Source organism: Malaclemys terrapin, chromosome 3 (genome assembly GCF_027887155.1).
Source record: "Malaclemys terrapin pileata isolate rMalTer1 chromosome 3, rMalTer1.hap1, whole genome shotgun sequence".
In the NCBI taxonomy this organism is placed as follows: Eukaryota; Metazoa; Chordata; order Testudines; family Emydidae; genus Malaclemys; species Malaclemys terrapin.
The window spans coordinates 111986610-112006584 of NC_071507.1; the positions used below are offsets into that span (position 1 = coordinate 111986610).

At 42.1% G+C, this 19975-nt stretch overlaps 1 protein-coding gene across 7 annotated transcripts in view; it reads left to right on the plus strand.

Annotated features, from left to right (window-relative positions):
- Window positions 1-709: 709 nt before the first annotated feature.
- The window catches only part of PTPRK (protein tyrosine phosphatase receptor type K), a 581323-nt gene continuing 562057 nt past the window's right edge, over window positions 710-19975 (plus strand). For all 7 annotated transcript variants that reach the window (XM_054021706.1, XM_054021708.1, XM_054021709.1 and 4 more), the window contains exon 1: window positions 710-921. In XM_054021706.1, the coding sequence (XP_053877681.1) occupies window positions 819-921 (103 nt within the window). In that variant the 5' untranslated portion in view covers window positions 710-818. The remainder of the gene's footprint in view (window positions 922-19975) is intronic.

Sequence of the window (19975 nt, forward strand, 5' to 3'; positions counted from 1 at the left end):
ACAAGCTACACGTGTTGCCAGAGAATGTGTGTGTATATACACCCCCATCCCAATGATAATTGTATATAACAGACTGGCTCCAAAATGTGACGAGCTTTGCATCTGCGGGTTTCATTGAAATAATACCCTCCTCCCTCCAGTACAATATTTATATTTTAAAATAAGAGGAACTCCAGCCAAAGCAAATCACTGAGAGTGTGGAGTAAGTCTAACCAGTGGCTAGGACGATTCCGGTCTGCCAGTGTAGGGGCGAGTTTGTGATCCAGCCTCTTTCCCCTTTGTTCCCCTGGCTGGAGAAGAAAACAAACCGCGATCGCCCGAGACAGAAGCGTTCCCCATCTCTCTCTCCTGCTGAAACTGCACCCGCTGTCCGGGAGAGGAGGCTGCTACACGAGAGAGCCCGGGCCCCGGCGGCTCAAGCAGCAGCTGGTGTACCAGTGGCCGCCCACCAGGCTGCATGTCCGCGTGTCTGCAGCAGGAGGCGCTGGCGGGCCCCGCTCTGGCGGCGTCTGGGCTCCGGGCTGGAGTCCCACATTCCCCCTGCCCAGCGCTGGGAACCAGAGGGTTTGACGTGCGCGCGCGGCTCCTCCCTCCCCTCTCGCAGAGCAGCAGCAAAGTAACTCTGGAGTTACTGGGAGCAGCCGCTGCCGAGCGTGGAAGCGCCGGGCTGGTGCTGCCCTCGGGGTGGTTCGGGGGCGGGCCCAAGGAGGAGGCGGTGGCGGCTGCAGCTGGGTGGGGGGTTCCCGGCGAGCCCTGCCTGCGGAACGTGCCGCTCGGGGCCAGCCCGCCTCTCTTCCCCAAACTTCTCCAAACTCGCCATGGAGCCGAGAGCCGGAGCCGCCGCCTGGCTGCCGCTGTTCGTCCTGCTGGCCGGCCCCTCACCGGCCCAGCTCGGAACAGCCCGAGCCCAATTCGCGGCAGGTAAGTGGCCCCGCAGGGGTTGCCCTGGGGAAAGAGCCCTCGGCGCCCACCAGGTGCGGAGGCGCCGGCCACGGGTGCACTGTTGCGCTGCTGGGGAGGGGGTGTGGTGTCCCGCTGCTTCGGGATCGGAGCAGCGGGAGGGGAGTTGGAGCTCAGGTAAGGAAGCGCCCCGGGCGGATAGTTGCCTTCAGCGTCCCGCTGCGGGCTGGGAAGGCGGCTTCCCCCGGGCAGAGCTGGCGGCGGCGCCCTGGAGGGGGCATTGTCTCGGGGTTCTCCCGCCGGAGCTGCGGGGCTCGTAGGGACTGGGCGTTCCAGCCCGGCTCGGTGTGTTCGCCTCCAGCAGCTCCCTTCCTCCTGGGGCTCGCGCCCCCCCGAGCTCCGCACGGCGAGAAGGCAGGACTTGGGGGGCTCCCCGTGTCCAAGGGGATCTCACCGGCCTGCGCCTCCTTGCTGCGGTACTTGGAGAGTGAGCGAGCGAGCGACTTGGGCATTTAAACGTCTCGTAAACTCTCTCCTTCTCCTCTAGCCAGTTTCCCAGGTAGCGTTTGTGCCGGAGCTGTTGCTGCTCCCTTTGTTCGTGGAACTTTCTCCTCTCCGGCCCCAGCGCTGGGGGAATATCCCCCTATGTTCTGGGCATTGGTGTAGTGTAGTTTATTTCCGTTCGGGCTAGTTCTCTACACACAGTAGGGTATCTGGGACGTAAAAGCAAATCAACCCGAAGTCTCCTGCGGTGGGGCTGGCCTCCCGGTCGTCTCCAAGAAGTGTGATCAGGAAAGGGTGGAAAAACCCAGCTGCAACTCTCAACTCTGGAATGCGAAGGGGTGGTGGCGGGTATTTGGCTGGGTTGTAACAATCCCAGTTCTAACTGCTTTAAGCCCCCACGCCCAGTCTTCCCCCGAAAGAGAGGGAGGGGGCTGCCAAAACACATTGGGCCATCGCAGTCTGATTTTTCTAAGCAAACAAGCTGCGCCCCGAATCAGGCTGATTTCTTCTTTCCCCTTACACTTGCGGTTGCCTATATGTGTTGGGACAACTTTCCGAAGCGCTGTTGGTTTCTGCTGTCTGCTCCTATGTGCGGTGGTAGCCCTCATAGTTTACCTGGTAAATAACAGGAGGGGTCCGGGTCCGGGATCGTCTGCCAAACTAAGAACTTCCCTGGCCAAGCTCCCACCTCCACATGTAACCACTTGAATGGTGACTTCCGCTCGGGGTGGGTTCGTTTGATTTTGCAGAAGAGGTAGTCAAAACGATGGGACCGTGGAAGAGTTCACATTTCAGAGGAGTGTATAGATTTTTGCTGTTCTTAGGATAACTGATGTAAGTTTACAATAACACCACAATGAAAACATGTGGGGATTGCCCAGTTTAAAAAACAAAGCAACACCAGAAGGGGGGTGCAGGTGGGGGAACCCAACCAGGGAGAGAGAGGTGAATATTTAGGTGGCAGCACATGCACAGAATGAGGTTCAGTCAAGCAAAGATGATGAAATAAAGCATACAGAATAAAAGAGGTTCTGACCATGTTAGACAAGGCATGATATATGTGGAATGCAATTGCTGTGTTTAGTGTATGGTCAGATAGTAGTATTATAGTAAACGTGCTGCATGCATCTCTACTGTAGGATGGAAATCACATTTTGGGCTGGTTTCTTCATGTGAAGCATTACCTACGAGAACAGTACAGAAGATTCTTGTTTCATCTCCCCTTGTCCTCTGCCGCCCCCCCCCCCCCCCAGTTGGGTGCATGAGTTTGAAAAGATGTTTGGGCCCTATCCTATTGGGGCCTTAGTTTGTTGATTGAAAATTTGAACTAGAACATTGCTATGATTGAAAGTATATGTATTCATGAGAATATGAAATACAGTTGTCATTGCAGCTGAAGTGTAAAATTTTAATTGTAAGAGAAAGGTGTTATTCTGTTCTCCTGAATATATTTCTTCCTCTTTGTTAGAAGATTTGAACCTTGTAATTTTCTTTTAATCAAAAAAGATAAGGTGAAGATGGAAGTTCTGCTGACATGCACAGCTTGTGTTCTATGTGACTGACTTGGAGGTGTATAATAATTTCATATATGCTTACAGAAATTGTTAGCAAAGGTAAACACTGATGTATTATGTGGTAAAGGTCTTCACTGGGGAAAAGAAAAGAGGAATACAAGATGTGCAGCACTTGTTTTCCTTACAGTTGATATTACAAGGCTGGCTAAAGTATTATGCTAAGGCAGAAAATACCTTTATTTATACATCATACAATAGAAATTAGACTGATTTGGCTATGGCAATATGAAATGACACTGACTTGACAGTGTCATATCAATGTTCTCTCTCTCTCTCTCTTATATTTATATATATATATATCTTTCTACTTCAAGAGCCTTGCTTTCACAAGCTTCTATATTTACATAGAAGTGTGGTCACTTGTGTGTCCTAGGCTCCCATTATATTTCATGTCTTAGAATGTGACATGAAACCCTTTTGGTATTTAACGGAGACCACAAAAAGTTGTCAGTACCTTAGAATTTATAGTGAGTAGAAGAGAGTGTAGGATTCTAACAATAGGTAAAGCCTGAGTGAGTTGAAGAACCGCATCTGGAGAAAGACATGGGATTAATTTATTTCATAAACTGAGTATTTCAGTAGCTAATGCCTTCACTTTCTAGTGCTAAGCATAGGATGTGCTGATGTATTGTACTGATCAGAACTCCATCAATTAGAAGCCTGCTCAGTCAGACTCTTTTTAAAGGTTAGGAGAAAAATACCATGTTCTGACAACATCAGCTACAAAATATGGAAGTTTAAGATTTTATGTTTATGCATCGTAATCAAGACACTTGTGGCTGAAAAGTCCTGTTAAATCACCGTGTCCATCTGCCTGTCAGTGCAGGATTGTTCCTTACTGTGTATTTCCTGTATTTTCTTAGTCTTGTTTTGAATGTCCCAGTTTTAGTAAACCTATACATACTTATTCTCTTGCTATCACAAGCCCCTTAATTACTTCTGTTCTCTGAATTCTCTTCAGAATACTGACATCTTTCTTGTACCAAAGGGTTCAAACGTATATGTAGTACACAAGGTGAGGGTGTACCCCTGCCATACAGACTTTCTCTCTAGCCCATGATAAGATGCCTCTGTCGTGCAGCCAAAGACACATCCACTTAGCTGCTGACTACCACCCCAAAGTTTTTAGCAGCATTACTGCTTTCTGAGTACATTCCTTTGACTGATTCCTGCTCCCCTCCCCACGTATTAGCCTGCCATTTTCAAGTTAAAGCTCATTCTAATTCCACTCCAGTTTCCTTTGTATTTGTATTCATACTCGCCGACTCATAAGAATTTAAAACAATGTTACTATTCATCCTTTCTTCCTGATTATTAATAAAGATGTTGACTCAATTTGGGTCTGCTACCAATATCTGAAGTACCCCACTGACACCTCTACAACATATCAGTCAAAATGATATTTTCTTTTGTTTTATGAGTCCTTCACACAGTTTTCAATCTATGAACAGTGGCCAGATCCAAGACAGTTTAAGTTAATATTCAGGTTGGATTGTGTGATGTGCTATATTACAGGGCTGGCCAAACTGTGGCCCACAATCTTGTTAAAAGCAGCCCTCCTCCAAATGGGTTTTGTGATGTCTGCATTCCCTCCCTATGTATTCTATGGAAGCACAGGGAAAGGAGATGAGGCGGAGCAAGTTAAAGAGAAATGCAGGGAAAATGAGAACAGCAAAGAAAAAAGAGCAAGATGGATTTTGAAAGGAAATAGCTACAGATGGAATTTTTCTCTGGTATATAATCCCCCCATCATACATGAAATGACACATGGTGGGTGTCTAATTTTTTTCTTTGCAATGGTGCAGGCAGAAGCATTTTTAACAATTCCTGTCCCTTAGTATGCTGTTTCTGTATGCTGCTGCTTCTTTCCATCCTTCTTCTTTTTTAAGATGTAATGGGACATGGCCCTTCAACTTGGTATGTGCCTGTCACACTCTGGGCTAAAACATTCTGGCAGTGCCTGAAGTTCACAGAAGTCTAGCTATTTCGTATACAGCACATTCTTCAATCTTGGATTTTTGCAGTTCAATAAGGAACTGATCAATTTTACAATTTGTTCATTATAAATAGATGCTGCTTAATGCTGTTAAATAGTAGCAGTTAGACTTTTTAAATTTGGGAAAAAAAATTACTGGCTTTCATCTAGCTTTAATAGCAATATTATAATTATATTACCTGAGGTGACATCCATTACACCAGTTTATAATTTTATTTTATGTTAAATACAATACATTCGACTAAAATTCCTAGAGATGGATCAGCCTTGTATGCCTAAAGCTTTGAAATTTAAAATTTTATCTCACAGAACATGTTTTTAAATAGGGACAGTTAAAACAACTTAAATATAAGGTCCTTGTATTTTAAAAGGTCAAGACTTTGTAAAATATATTACAGATTTAAGGAATGATCTTGCAAACTTTACATGGCAGTAGTCTCTACAAATTGGCAAGTTTCAGAGTAACAGCCGTGTTAGTCTGTATCCGCAAAAAGAACAGGAGTACTTGTGGCACCTTAGAGACTAACAAATTTATTAGAGCATAAGCTTTCGTGGACTACAGCCCACTTCTTCGGATGCATATAGAATGGAACATATAATGAGGAGATATATATACACACATACAGAGAGCATAAACAGGTGGGAGTTGTCTTATCAACTCTGAGAGGCCAATTAATTAAGAGAAAAAAAACTTTTGAAGTGATAATCAAGCTAGCCGAGTACAGACAGTGTGATAAGAAGTGTGAGAGTACTTACAAGGGGAGATAGAGTCAACGTTTGTAATGGCTCAGCCATTCCCAGTCCTTATTCAAACCGGAGTTGATTGTGTCTAGTTTGCATATCAATTCTAGCTCTGCAGTCTCTCTTTGGAGTCTGTTTTTGAAAAGGCTAACTGTTAGGATTGCAGGATTAGGCCCTTGATTAACATGTTAATTTAAAGTTTTAATAGAAGTTCTTTCTCAAAGAACTTTACTATCTTCAAAATCTGATATAGTAGAGCAACAGAAGTGTTATTTCTTTTATAAGGAATTTATAATAATCTAAGAGCTAAACTTGATATAGGGAAACATACCAAAATCTTTAGCCAGACTTAGTAAAATGAAATTAATATTTCATTTTTATCTCATTGTGTAAAAGGTTTAGGCAGTTACTAAAATATTTTTTAAAAATATTAGATTAAGAATTAAAAAGGTTTTTGAAACAAGAGTGACCCCTTTAGTATTAAAGCAGCTAAAGTCTGGTTGGTATTTTCTTACTGATTATGTTCAGAGTTGTATGTAGTATACAGTCAAATGTTATATATACACTGTATGTGGATATAACATTTTAAAGAAGATTAAGATTTAAAAAAAATTTAAAAAACTGATAAACTGCTTAGGTGATGTTGTCATGGAATATATTTGCATTCTCCTTTGTATGTTGGTATCTCTTGTATGTGTGGTTGTTAATCCAAGGCCCCAATCTTGCATAATTATTTGGAGTAGTGGGGCCAAAATTAATGGACAAACTATTATGATTGTGAGTTGTGGATTAAGTTCCAGAGTGTAGTTTGTGTTAGCCAGACATTAGTGATACTTACCGATTAGTTTCCATCTATTAAAACTTAAAAACTTAGCTATCGTCTGAAATAATGGTGTTGCTTTACTCTTCGTGGTGCATGCTTTTTTCATTAACATAGGTCATATGAACTGCTGGATGGGCAGAAAATGAGGCATATAATATTAAAGAATAATTTTGATTATAAACCTTATAGCAGAAACTGTATTTCATTGATCAAGCGTGGAGCCCAAAACACATTCTTGCTGCTCCGATGTTGTACACCGTGTTTGGTGGTGAGCAGGAGGGGAGAATTATTTTTTCTGTTATTGCACATTGAGTGTATATGACTTTGAAGAACTATTAAAATGCTGTTGAAATAATAACATAGAATAAGTAATTTATACAAATGCCTGAGAATAAAAAACATGTTGCAATTAGGGTTGCCAGTTTTGGTTGGACATATTCCTGGAGGTTTCATCACATGACACAATCTTAATTCTTGGAGATTCCAGGACAAACCTGGAGGGATGGTAACACTAGCTGCAATGTTGCCTAAAATGATAGGCTCTTTATGCTTGCACAGCAGCAATATTATGTTAGAGGCCAAAGTTTATAGTTCTAGTTAAACAATATCCACCCACCTCCCAGGTTGCTTGTTGAATATTTATTTAATCTTCTCTTTATATGGGTGCTGAGCAATTCAGTAGACTCTTAAAGTAATTTTTTTTTGAATTGTGGAGGGTAAGGTCACAGTTGACCATTGTGAGGTTTGTTGACACACTTAAGGAGTTCCATTTACTTTGTTTAGCACTTGGCAGGTAGTTGTGCAATTCAGTTGCTTTTGTTTGTTCAGGATGGGGGTGGGTTGGGGAAATTGATGTAAAAGTTTAGGGCACTGACACCCTGGATCGGTTTTGTTCTTGAAATTAATTTCCACAAAAGCTGTAGGTGTGTTTTTTCTTAACAAATCTCTAAGTGTGTTTAAATGGTCCATTTGCTCTGCTGTGTCCATTTCCATAGCTAAATCCGTCTGAGAATCAAGATTTTGTCTTACTTTCAACAATTCACCAGCAGTTCTAAAATACTGAATAGATTCAAAGATACTGGCTGACACAGACAAATAACTTGAATTTTCTTGTTTTCAAGAACCGCCTGTCTCCCACCTGGCAGCAGTACGCAGAGCTGAGAATACATTGAGGTTGTGGACACTATCCCTCAGCTCTCTTTGAATTTAATTGCAACCTCATATGACCCCCAGCTGTGTAATTCTGCCTTTGGTCCATTTGCAGGATTGGGACCATTATACCACATATTAAGGGTGAAATCCCTGTATTTTAAGCGTGAGATTCCTCATTTCAGTAACTTCTATCCCAAATGTAAAAGTTCTTTCAGTGAAAGTCTTGGTTTATTGGCTGTCATGTTTTTAAAACAAAACAAATACTTTCAACTTTCCAGAATCAGTGAGAGATTTTATCCAGCAAAATAAAGAATTAAACCCTCAATTTTTATAGACTCAAAAAGTACGTATCAAAACTTTTAAAATTTGTTTTCTGGGAACACACATTAGTTTTTACACTTAAAAACTGTTTTAAATCTCATCTGAGAAATACAGAATATATTGATTTACAGCTGTTCTACATGCCTTGAGAGAGGTTTTTTTGTTATGGGTTTGGTTGACAAAATACCATGGTAATGCAAATTGGCATAGCCATAACCCTGTTTTGTCAGTGAAGTAATTGAGTAACATATTTATGGAATGATTATACTATTAAGCTTGGATCTAAGCTTGCTATCCTGTAAAGACTACATTCTTGGTAGTAAGTGGCTGCAGGATTGAGCCCTGAAATATGTGAATTTGTAAGCATGTGGTTTAATACTGCTACAATTCCCAGAAAATCATACAATTGTCTAGATTAATTGAAAAATGCAATATTTTCCCACTCTCCCAACTGTCTCACTTTGGGTACTTATGAATTATGAATTAGGCCTTTGTTTTAAAGCCAAAATTTCTCTCTTCTGTAATTTAATGGAGGCATATTCATGTTATTTTTACTGTACATTGAATACGATATTTACACTGGTTGAGTTGTATGCTGTGTGTGAAATATAGATATATCACTCCCTTACTGTAATAACAAAGCAAAACCATACTGCTAGCTTTGAAGATAACTGGCAGAGAAAAATGCCGTGACAAAACAAATTTGATTCTAATTAAAATAACTTCTAACAGCTTCTGATAAATTATGTCCTTTGTGGAGTGGAAACGCTAAATTTTATAAATGGTGTAGCTTTTAATTATGATTATTGCTAAGTAGCATTTCTATGTATTATGTTTTTCTATAGTTTTAGTAGCTTGGCTTAAAATACCTATTGACTTTAAGTGCTTACATCATCCTAAGGGTATGTTTATACAGAAACTGGGAGTGTGCTAGCATGCTAAAAATGGCAGCGTGGCCACAGCGACTCAGGCTAGTCAGTTGAGCACAAACCTGAACGACCCTGTGGGTAAATACTCATGTGGCTAGCCCGTGCTGCCATCTATGCCACTGTAGTCAAATTGCTATTTTTAGCATACTGGCTGAAGCAGAGCTAACATCTGTCTACCTGCACTAGGGAGCAAGCTCCCAGCTACTGTGTAGACATACCTTACAGTTGATAAGCACAAGTGCCTTAATACTTGAATGTTTCACTCAGTGGTTCCTGCTGTCCCATCAAGAGTGGCAAGTGAAAATTACAAAAACTGGGTCATTTTCATCCTGTATCTGTTGGTGGTAATAGAACAATTCTTCCACTTGTAACAGCTTGTCATTTGGTATCTTAGGCTTTGCATGGTGATTGTGGGATTAAAATCAGAATGGGAGACTAGATATATCTGCAATTCTTGAGTCTTCCTCCTGATACTGTCTCTGTGAGAGAGTACAGCTGAATTTCTTTCTCACCTTCTTATATAATACAGGGGTAAGTGTGATTTTTAGCAGTGAGACAGCAGTCAGTACTTAGTAGAAGGGTAAGTCATCAAAACCTAGTAATGTAAAGTGTAGAAGGCAATTTTATATTTTGTACAATTGCTAACCTCCGATTTCCCTCTGAAAGCACAATTTCTGTAGTTTCTCTATTTTCCTTCCTGTGGAGGAGGGCTTCTTTAGAGTGGCATGTTGAGAGATGAATATTACCTTGTTGTAAGTGACCTGCAAATAAATATATATAATAGGCTTCTGCCTCTTTACTGCTTTAGAGATGAAAAAGGCCTGAAAGATGTGGGTCTATTTGTTCCCCTGTGCTTGTTTTTTTTTAACCTTTAGAAATACAAGGAATGACAACTTTGATCTTCCCAGGTTTTGCAGGAGGACTTCTGAAGGGCCTTGGAAGATAAATATTGTTAATTCTTGCACCTTAAGCGAAGGGAGAAGATGTTGAGTCATAGATGTACTTTCTGTGAACTGTTAGTCACTGAAGTTAAGCAGGTATTAAATGGCAAAGAAATAAACATAATTAATCCACAGTTAAGGTTGCTTGCTGATAATTCATGCCCTTCCAGAACATGAAGTACAGCAAAACTCAAATTTATGAAAACCGGGAAATACAGAATTAAGGAACCTGTCCTTGTAATGTTACCTCTGCCCCGCTAGAGCAGGCAATAAGCACTGGGAATTATCTGCATGTACTGCAGCTGCATTCAGGGTGTGAACTGGTGCTTATTGGATGGTGGAGGCAGTGGGTGGAACAGGTAGCTAAGAGATTTGTTTGTTCATTGAAGAGATGGGGATTAGCTTGAAGAGCCAGAGCTGTGATTATGATATGAAGAGATCAGGGTTTGTGCCCAGTACGTGTCTGAGTAAAGGAAAGGGAGCATGTGTATCTTGACAAGCTATTGCAAAATTGTACAGGTTGTCTCAGTATCAAGGTATGGGGGTGGAATGGGGGAGCTGTTTTTACCACCATAATTAGATCAGTAATGACGTAGGATATGAGAGAAGTCTCTGGGTTTAGTAACGGGTAAGAGAAAGTATAGGTTTAGATGGTATCCTGTGAGATAGTGTGAAGAGTTGTTAAATTTCCCAAACGTGGTATTTTGTCATGAAAGTAGACTAGGGGCAGGTCTACAGTTAAAATGCTGCAGCAAAGATTCTACCTACACGGATGGGAGGGCTTCTCCCATCAGCACAGGTACTCCACATCCCCAAGAGGCAGTAGCTATGTCGACGGAGAATTCTCTCATCAACCTTATGCTGTCTACATTGGAAGTTAGATCGGTTAACTACATTGCTCAGGGATGTGAATTTTTAACACCCCTGAGTAACATAGTTATACATACCCAATTTCCTAGTGTACACCTGGCCTAAGTGGTTGAGGGTAGGGTAGGTTCAGGTTGCGTCTTTCCTTTACAGTGAAAATGCAGAGTGAAAGTATGGGCGTTCTGGAGCTCTCAGAGAGGGCAGAGTTAAGGTTGTGTGGGTGTGTACTTTAACCCTGTGTTTCTTGGTTTTCACAAGTTTGAATGGTGCAGTTCTGGAAGGGCATGAACTATTGCTGGGCAACCTTACCTCTAGACTGTAGGTCTATTGTGAGCAAGGGCATGAAACAATGAGCAAAGCATTAATTTACAGGAGCCTTGTCAATATGTAAAAGATGTAGCTAGTTGAAAAGAAGTAGTAGGATAGTAAATGTGTGATAACTTGCAGCTGTGGTTTAGCATTTAATGCAGCATGTGAATAGCTCATGATCTAGATGAGAATTGGCTACACAAACTGGTAGACCAACTGTAAAGTGTGTGATACGATGTATTAAGTGTAAGCATGTGTATAAACTGATTCATGATTATGTACATTGAATGTGTGGTACATCTAAACCCACCCACACACTTGAGTCTGATTAATTTATTGGAGCTTTGCTGTATGCCAAATAAAAAATCCTGAGTGACCAAATCTGGAGTTGAACTGAGTTCTTGGGAAGCTGATGGGAAAGAGGTCTCGGAGGAAATCCCAAAGTAGGTTAATGAAGTTTTTTTTGCCATTTTAATTTTATAGTTCTTTGAGCAGACAGAAAAATGGTGTTGGTACAAGGTGGTGGTCACTGAGGCAGTAGTAATTATCATGTACGTGTGCAGTTCAGACACTCCTGTGGTAAAGTAATACCTAGCTCTTACAGAGCCTTTTTCATCAGTAGATTTCAAGAAGAGAAACATCATTAATTTCTCCATCTGTACAAAGAGAATAAGGCATAGAGAGGTGAACTGACTTGGCCAAAGTCATTCAGTGAGCTAGTGGCACAGCTGGAAATAGAGCTAGATTTTCTGAGTTCCAGTCCACTGTTCTCTCTAGTAGGCCCACACAGTTGCTATGTGATTCCAAGTGCCCTCCCTTCCTTCTCCCCCGCCCCCCCCATCCTTTGTTACAGTGGAATGGTAAAAGTGGTCTTGCTTTGAAATATTTGGAGAATGTGGTTTCCAACAGCTGGTGAGAGAAATCTCAGGTCTGGTCTATGTACGTCCCAAGAAGTTGGCAGTTTTGTTACGTGGTGGTTATGGTAACTTTAAGCATAGAAACGTAGAAATGTAGGATGGAAGGGACTTTGATAGGTCATCTAGTCCAGTCCCACGAACTGAGGCAGGATTAAGTATTATTTAGACCATCCCTGACAGATGTTTGTCTACCCTGTTTTTAAAAATCTCCAGTGATGGAGATTACTAGGTAATTTGTTCCAGTGCTTAACAGCCTTACCTCTAGGAAGTTTTTCCTTATGTCTAACCTAAATCTCTTTTGCTCCAATTTAAGCCCATTATTTCTTGTTTCGTCCTCAGTTTATAAGGAGGACAATTTATCACCCTCTTTATAACAACCTTTTACATCCTTGAAGACTGTTAACATGTTCCTCCTCAGTCTTATCTATACTAAACAGATTCTTGTAGATCATGTTTTCTAGACCTTTAATCATTTTTGTTGCTTTCCTCAGGATTTTCTCCAATTTATCTGCAACTTTCCTGAGGTGTGGTGTCCAGAACAGTGTGATCTATTGGTGCGTGAGCCTTGGAACTGCTTGGCAATTGCCTAACTGGAGAACCGAACTCTTCAGCTAATAATGAATTTTGGCTTCCCCCAAAGAAATAGTGGGTGGCATGAACTCTCTTGGGATAACTTGAGCATTTGAGACCCTGATGTGATTATCTCAGTCCGGGTGTGGTCTCTTCCTGTGAGCAAAAACAGTTACAAAAACATGTCAACTTCAGGAAAAGCTGTTTCTTTCAGGAGGCTGAATCTTAGGAACCACTTAGTCAGATGGCTCCAAATTTGGATCACTAACCAAACCTCAGACCCTCACTGGGCACACCAAATGTTAAGGCAGTCTGGGCAAAAAGAAAGCTGATCTTAACCTTAACTATAGTAGAATTCGTGCTCCACTGTAATACACAGTATGAGTGAAGCCCACTTCCCCTTTCCATTGCTCAGCTTTCTCTACCTTGGCTCCTATGATGAAGTCACTTCATTAATTCTCTAGTTTCTTTTAGGCTAGACGGGACCTGAATTTCTGATGTAAAAAAACAAGTCCAAGGGGAAAAAAATCCCTTTGAAAGGAAATCCTCCAAAATAATCCTGAACAAATCTTTCAGCCTTTCCTTATACAGTTTAAAGAAGCAAAAAGGGCACAAGCCCAATTTTTTTATTGCCCCCTGCTATTGGTAGTCCATCCTAAATTGTACCAGGAACTGAATTGGTGGTAATGCACAAAACTACAAACTAGGGCCTCAATGCTTATGTACATGAGTAGTTGGGGGTGGGCCATGAGGGAGGTGGTTCAGCTCAGTAGGACTACTTGTATTAAGTTATTCACTGGCAGGATCAGGACATAGCTATTTCCTCACTCAAACATCTTTCAATTTCTTTTTTAGTCTAAAAGATAACTCTGTTTTCAAAGCAAGGAACAACTGCTTTAGTTGTGGATCAAAGCAAAGCTCTATTAATGGCATAACCATTGGATTGCTGAATGGGTTGAAACAAAGCTCATTCTGAAAGGGAACATAATTTCATTTGTTGAAATGACATAATTAGTCTGGTGCAATATAGATAATCTAGGGTGAAGACAAAAGGGAAGGAGAATTCCTTTGGTTACAAGTTTACTATTTAAGCCCTGTATAAGACTTTGGCAATGGGTAGTATTTTTAGTATTGGTGGTGAATGTCAAAAGCAATTTAAATCAATAAATATGTTCAGGCAGTTTAGCCTGTTTGTTTTTCTTTGGCAAAGATGTTGATTTAAGCCTTTATGCTATCTTGCATGAGTGGGGGAGAAGAGCTCACATACTTCTTAAAGAGTTGATTATTCTCTACCTTGAAACATTGCTTTGAAGTCCTCCTATATCTACTTGGGCTAAGGACTAGATGGGATTCTTTTCAGGGCCTGTTCACCGCTCTCCATGAGGTCATGCTTGAGGTATGGACTGCTTTCAAATTCACAGTCCCTCCAAATAAGGAGTCAGACCCCACAACTGGTTTGTATGTCCTGTGGTTGCATAACAGCATTAGGCAGCTGGGTCAGTTTATACACCATTTAAACCACATTCAAGCATATGTACTTAACCATTTTTTTGGTATTCCACACTTCAGTTCTTTCCTCTATATCAGTGTGTTGCATTTCTGCGGCTTTGTTTACACTACAGAGCTTACAGCGGCACAGCTGTACTGATGCAGCTGTGTTGCCGTAAGATCTCTTGTATAGCCACTCTATTCTGACAGGAAAGCTCTCCCGTTGACATAATTAAACCAGCCCCAAGGAGCAGCGGTAGCTATGTCTGTGGGCCTCTCCTACCAACATAGCACTATGCATACTACCACTTATGCCGGCATAATTTACGTTGCTCCTGGGTGTGGTTTTTTTCACACTCCTGAACATCATAAGTTTGCTGACATAAGTGGTAGTGTAGACATGGCCTAATTAAAGCTACATTTCTTCTGTTGGTTTATTTGCATTTCTCTCAGTTGTGGAATAAGGAATCGTGTTGAGTGATCAGTAAGTCTTTGGGGTTGATTATCACAGTATGCCCATTTAGAGTAGAGAGAGAGTGCCCACGTGTTTCTTACACGGGTGTACGTTACCTGTAAATTGACAGAAACCTTGTATATTAAAATCTAGAGTTTGTGGCTTGTGGGCTACATGATGATCCTGTGAATCTGGAAGAATTGAATATATAATTATTAATGGCATTTGTGGACCTTAGAAATACTGACATAATCAGATAGATGGTTGTGCACAATAATAGTATCCAGATGCTAACTATAAACCTCTCATCACGGACTGCTGAGTACAGAAATGAAAACAATAAGTATTAGGTTTGTTTGTGTTTCAAAAGTCCATATTTCATGGAAAGTAAAATATGGCAAAATACTTTCTTACAAGTATACTGTCTTTCCTTCCCTTAGTTACTTACCCAAGAAAAGCATCGTAAGATAAACTGTGAAGGTCAGCATAATTCTGTGACAATAGAAGTTAATATGATTAGAAAAATCTTTAAAATGGAACAGTGTGCATGATGCATTGAGCAGAGAAATCTGTGTTTGAGTATGAAGCAATCAGCTTCAGTACTGATGATTAAGAAGCTTTAGGCAACCCCCCCTCCCCTTGTTTTAATTAGCTTATATTGATGGTCCCTGGAGGATCCAGCAAGTAGTGAATAAAATTGGTAAATGTTTAGTTATTTTCTAGAAGAATATCCTGATTTGTGTTGAGGTTTTATGAGAGTGCTGGTGCTGATTACATAATAGATATTTAATTCATAGTTTTGGCTAAATAGAAATCTCCAGGCAACTACATGTATAAAGTTGTAATAAAGTAACACAACAAAATTGTAACATGGAAAAAAATTCAAAGCATTATTTTGACTGAGTACTTTGAACCTCGGGGAAAAATAGGAATGTCTTATTTTGACTCATAACGAAGGGTTGTTAAAGCATAACATAGAAAAAAGTTGGGGAGAGGATGTACAAAATACCTAACACACTGGGGCCCCAAAATCTGTGCGTGTGTGTGTGTATGTGTGTGTGTGTGTATATATATATATATATATATATATATATATAAATAATAATAATGCGTTTGTCACAGTGAGTCACTAATTATTATGCAAAATTAATGCAGTCAGGCTATTTTGAACAAAATCTCATTTTGCAATAGAAATGATTTAAAACAGTTTAAAATCCCAGTTCATTCTCCCCTATTCCTCCGCACTGGGCATACATTGCCTTGTAAAATATCACTCAGCAGTGGACTAGCTGGGATTCACAACTCATGTTAAAGTAGCACTCTTGCTTATATTTATGGAAATAAAAGTAAAAGGGTTTGGAGAAGAGAGAATCTGGAATTGTGAAGGGGAAGGGGGATAAGACTGAATCTTGAAAATGTGCTATAAAGGTCTTGAAGTAATCAATTGGGTTTTCGTCCGTAAAGCACCAGTGACTAATAAGACTAAGACTTTAAAGGTGGACTGCAAAAGCAAAAACCAATGTTACTTACATTTGGGCCTGTTACTGCTCCTTTATGTAGGGTTACCATATTTCAGCAAGAAAAAAAGAGGACGGGAGGAGCCCCGCCCCTGCCCCTCCCACTTCCCGCCCCCCCAGAACCCCCAACCCTCCCCCCGTTCCTTGTCCCCTGACTGCCCCCTCCTGGGACCCCTGCCCCTAACTGCCCCCCAGGACTCCACTCCCTATCTAAGCCTCCCTGCCTCTTGTCCCCTGACTGCCCCAACCCTTATCCACACCCCCACCCCCAGACAGACCCCTGGGACTCCCACGCCCCATCCAACCACTCCCCACCCCCTGACAGCCCCCCCCCAGAACTCCCAACCCATCTAAACCTCTCTGCTCCCTGTCCCCTGACTGCTCCGATCCCTCTCCCCACTCCTGCCACCTGACAGCCCCCCCCAGAACTCCCAAACACCCCCCCCTGCTCCTTGTCCCCTGACTGCCCCCTCCTGGGACCCCTGCTCCTAACTGCCCTGCAGAACCCCACCCCCTACCTAAGACTCCCTGTTCCTTGTCCCCTAACTGCCCCCTCCTAAGACCCCCCCCCAACTGTCCCCCAGGACCCTACCCCCTACCTGTACCCTGACTGCCCAAAACTTTCTCCACTCCCCCCAAAAAGCCCCCCCCGTTTCTTGACTGCCACCTCCAGAACCTCCCTGCCCCTTCTCCTGCCCCCCCTTACCCTGCTGCTCAGAACAGGGTGTTGGGCTCTGTGCAGCCGAGCCGGACACGTGGCTGAGCTCCCCAGCACAACAAAACCCGGTCTGGCCCTGCACAACAAAACCCGGTCTGGCCCTGCACAGTGCTGCTGGACTGGGCTGCAAGGGAGCTGCCGGCTCAGAATGCAGGGCGGATCTGGCTCCTCTACAGCTGCTCCTGAGTCCAGCCCGGGACTTCCCTGCAGCCCTCCCAGCCGCTCGCTCTGCTAATCCCGGACATTGTGAGTGCTTTACAAATTCCCCCCGGACGCTATTTTTAGCACACAAAAGGAGGACATGTCCGGGTAAATCCGGACGAATGGTAACCCTACTTTATGACATAAAAAGATGGTTGAGTACTTCTTTCCTGCTTATTTTTGATATATCAAATAGTTCGTCTCATATTACTGTGATTGTCGTCTCACTCGGTGCTCTAGAGTCCAAGGAAAAAAAAAAGACCCAGAATTTCTCAGTTATGAAAATATAACTTTTTTAGATGGTAGTGATGATTGTCTATGTGTGCATTTCAAAAGTACCTAATATCTCATTTAGGTGACTCTTATCTCTCTTTTTAGCAATATACATTTTAAATGTTGGCTATAGACGTTAAATTTTAGATTTTTAGTTCATAAACAGGCCCAGCAGCTATTTGATGGATATATGTTTTATACTTGGTAAGATATACAAATACAATATTTTTTTCAGGTATCCCTGGAGTATTCCTATTTCCTCTAACATGTGGTTGGTAGTTTCCTGTAAATAATGGAGCAATTTGTTCTCAGACACAAAGTTTACTAATTTTGGCACATGGGAGGAAACGTGAGATTCCTGTAATAGCAGAGGGAGAAAAAGTGCATATGAACAGTTAGTTAATTGTTACCCAATAGCTGTTTTAAGAAAAAGATAGAAGGGTTACACTAGCCATAAACAGAAGTTTTTAGAGACAGGCTGAACTGCTGCAAAAGGTAGGTGGCTTGGCAAATTGGTAATTACAAGGGCCATGTGTCAGATGGAAATACATGATGTAATTACATGAACTATTAGTCTAGTGCATAGAGAACAAATTATGTAATGTGTAACTTTCATATTGTTTTTCAAAAGTTTACATATGGAGGCTTGGAAAATCCGCTTATCCTGGTTGAGTAGGAAATGGTCCGTAGAACTTGCTCCCAGTCTCCATCCCTCTTCTGTCCCTCCTCCCTCCCCCCCAAAGCTGCAAAGTAAAATTTCCAAAGACAAAACAAAGTTAATACACATGCTTATGACTCTCTGCTGGGGGTTTCTCTCTTCCTCCCTTGGAGATTCTGTATCTTGGGGTTGGTGGTTGGGGAAGGAGGGTGTGTGGGTCTGGAGAAGTAGTCACTTCCCTGAATCATGTGCTGTAAGGTTAGCTGTGGTGGCAGCAGGGAGATGGAGGAAAGCTGGAATGAAACTTCTCTCATCCCAGTGGTGGCAGGGACATGGGTAAAGAAGTCGGTGAAAGAAGAGGTCCTCTCATGCGGGGTTCCGCGGTGGTGACAATGGATGGGGGAGGCTGGAAAGGAGTGTCCTCTGAGCTGGGAGTCAGAAGGCAATGTGGTGCTGCCACCAATGGCTGCAGGGGCACAGCAAGGGGGGGACAGCCCCCCTTATCCCATATTGGCCCTGACTGGATGAGGGCTAAATTTGATTGAGTGGCATTGCAACCTGCTGCACGGGGTTGCAATGCCACTCAAATTTGGGGCAGCCAGGTAGGTAATCTAGAGCCCTCTCCTTAGCAAAATTCTGATTGTGCCCCGAGTGGTTGTACTTGAGAGCTCCTGCTTGGGAAAGAGGGAATCTGTTCCCTGTGTGGAATCAGACATGAGCTGTTGCCTCCTTCCATTTTGGCCCTGGGTCCCTGCTAGCCCCATTAGGCTGAAGCAGACAGACTGCTGTGGCCTGGACACCTTTGTTCATTTGAACAGGGACTGAGGGCCAAATCTGGATGATGAGTTTGTTTGACACCCCAGGAATAGAGAGAGGTTTTGTGGTGGTGAAGTGGGAGGGGAGAGAAAATGTATGGGATGAAATAGAGAATGTAGGGAAAATAAAGAAGAAACGAACGCAAGACAATTCAGGAAAAGATGTGATACGATTATGATGGCTGAGGAGGAGAGGCTGTTCCAGATCCTTTAAAATTATTTGTTTATGCATATATTAAAAACACCTTGTAAATTACACATATGGCTATCTATGCAACTTTGTATTCCTGTTTGTCTTACTAACTGTCCCCATTTTATTACTCCCTTCCTTCTCCACTCAGCTGTTTCCTCTTGATCTTATTTATGCTGTAAGCTCTTTGGAACAGGGACTGTATTTTGTATGTACAGGGCCCAGCACACAGGGGTCCTGGTTAGGGTCGCTGTGTGCTTCCATAACAATCAATAATAATAATAGCATTGATTTGAAGAAGGACAGTGATTCCCCAGCATCGCATCTCTGCCCACTTCACTCTCTGCAAAATCTTATGGGAACAGAGGAGAAGGCTCCAGTAACTGAGACCAGATGGGACCAAGGCTAATTTTTGTATTTTTTTCTTCCATATTAGCATATCTAAAATGGCCCCAAGTATTGTAAAAATTAAGTGAATTACAGTCTTTGATATATATCTCCTTACAACACGCCTTTGAGTTAGAAGCGCTCTTATCCCCATTTTACAGATGGGAAACTGAGGCACAGAGAGGCTACATGACTTAGTCCTGCAGGAAGTCAGTGGCAGATCTGGGTTCAATTTCTTGCTCTCCAATGTCCCAAGCTAGCATGCTAACTACTGAACCTTCCTCCCTTAATGAACAAGCAAAATAAAAGTCCATGTGAAATGGATTTAAGTTTTACGTAGCCCCAGCATAGAAAGCTGATCCACATATATAAAGTGAGCATTATCAGAGACCGGGATAAATAAGGTCTTATTACCACAGACACACCTGTACCATATCAAGTTTAAAAGAAATTTAAGGGGATGCAGACCAAGCCAGTAGCAATATATCAAACCTTTAAAAGGAGGAGGGAGGGGGAAGAAATTCAGTGAGGTAAATGTAGTTGTAGAGGAACACATTCAACTTGAAATAAGTGTATAAATAGCAGGAAATAAGAATTAAAACAAGAATTGGTTGGGGGAATTGAGCTAAGGCATTTACAGAAATGTTCAACCCTATGGAGATTAATATCACACTATATATGAAGACTGTGATCTGGAAATTAGATTAAAACAAGAATTGACCAGAAGAGG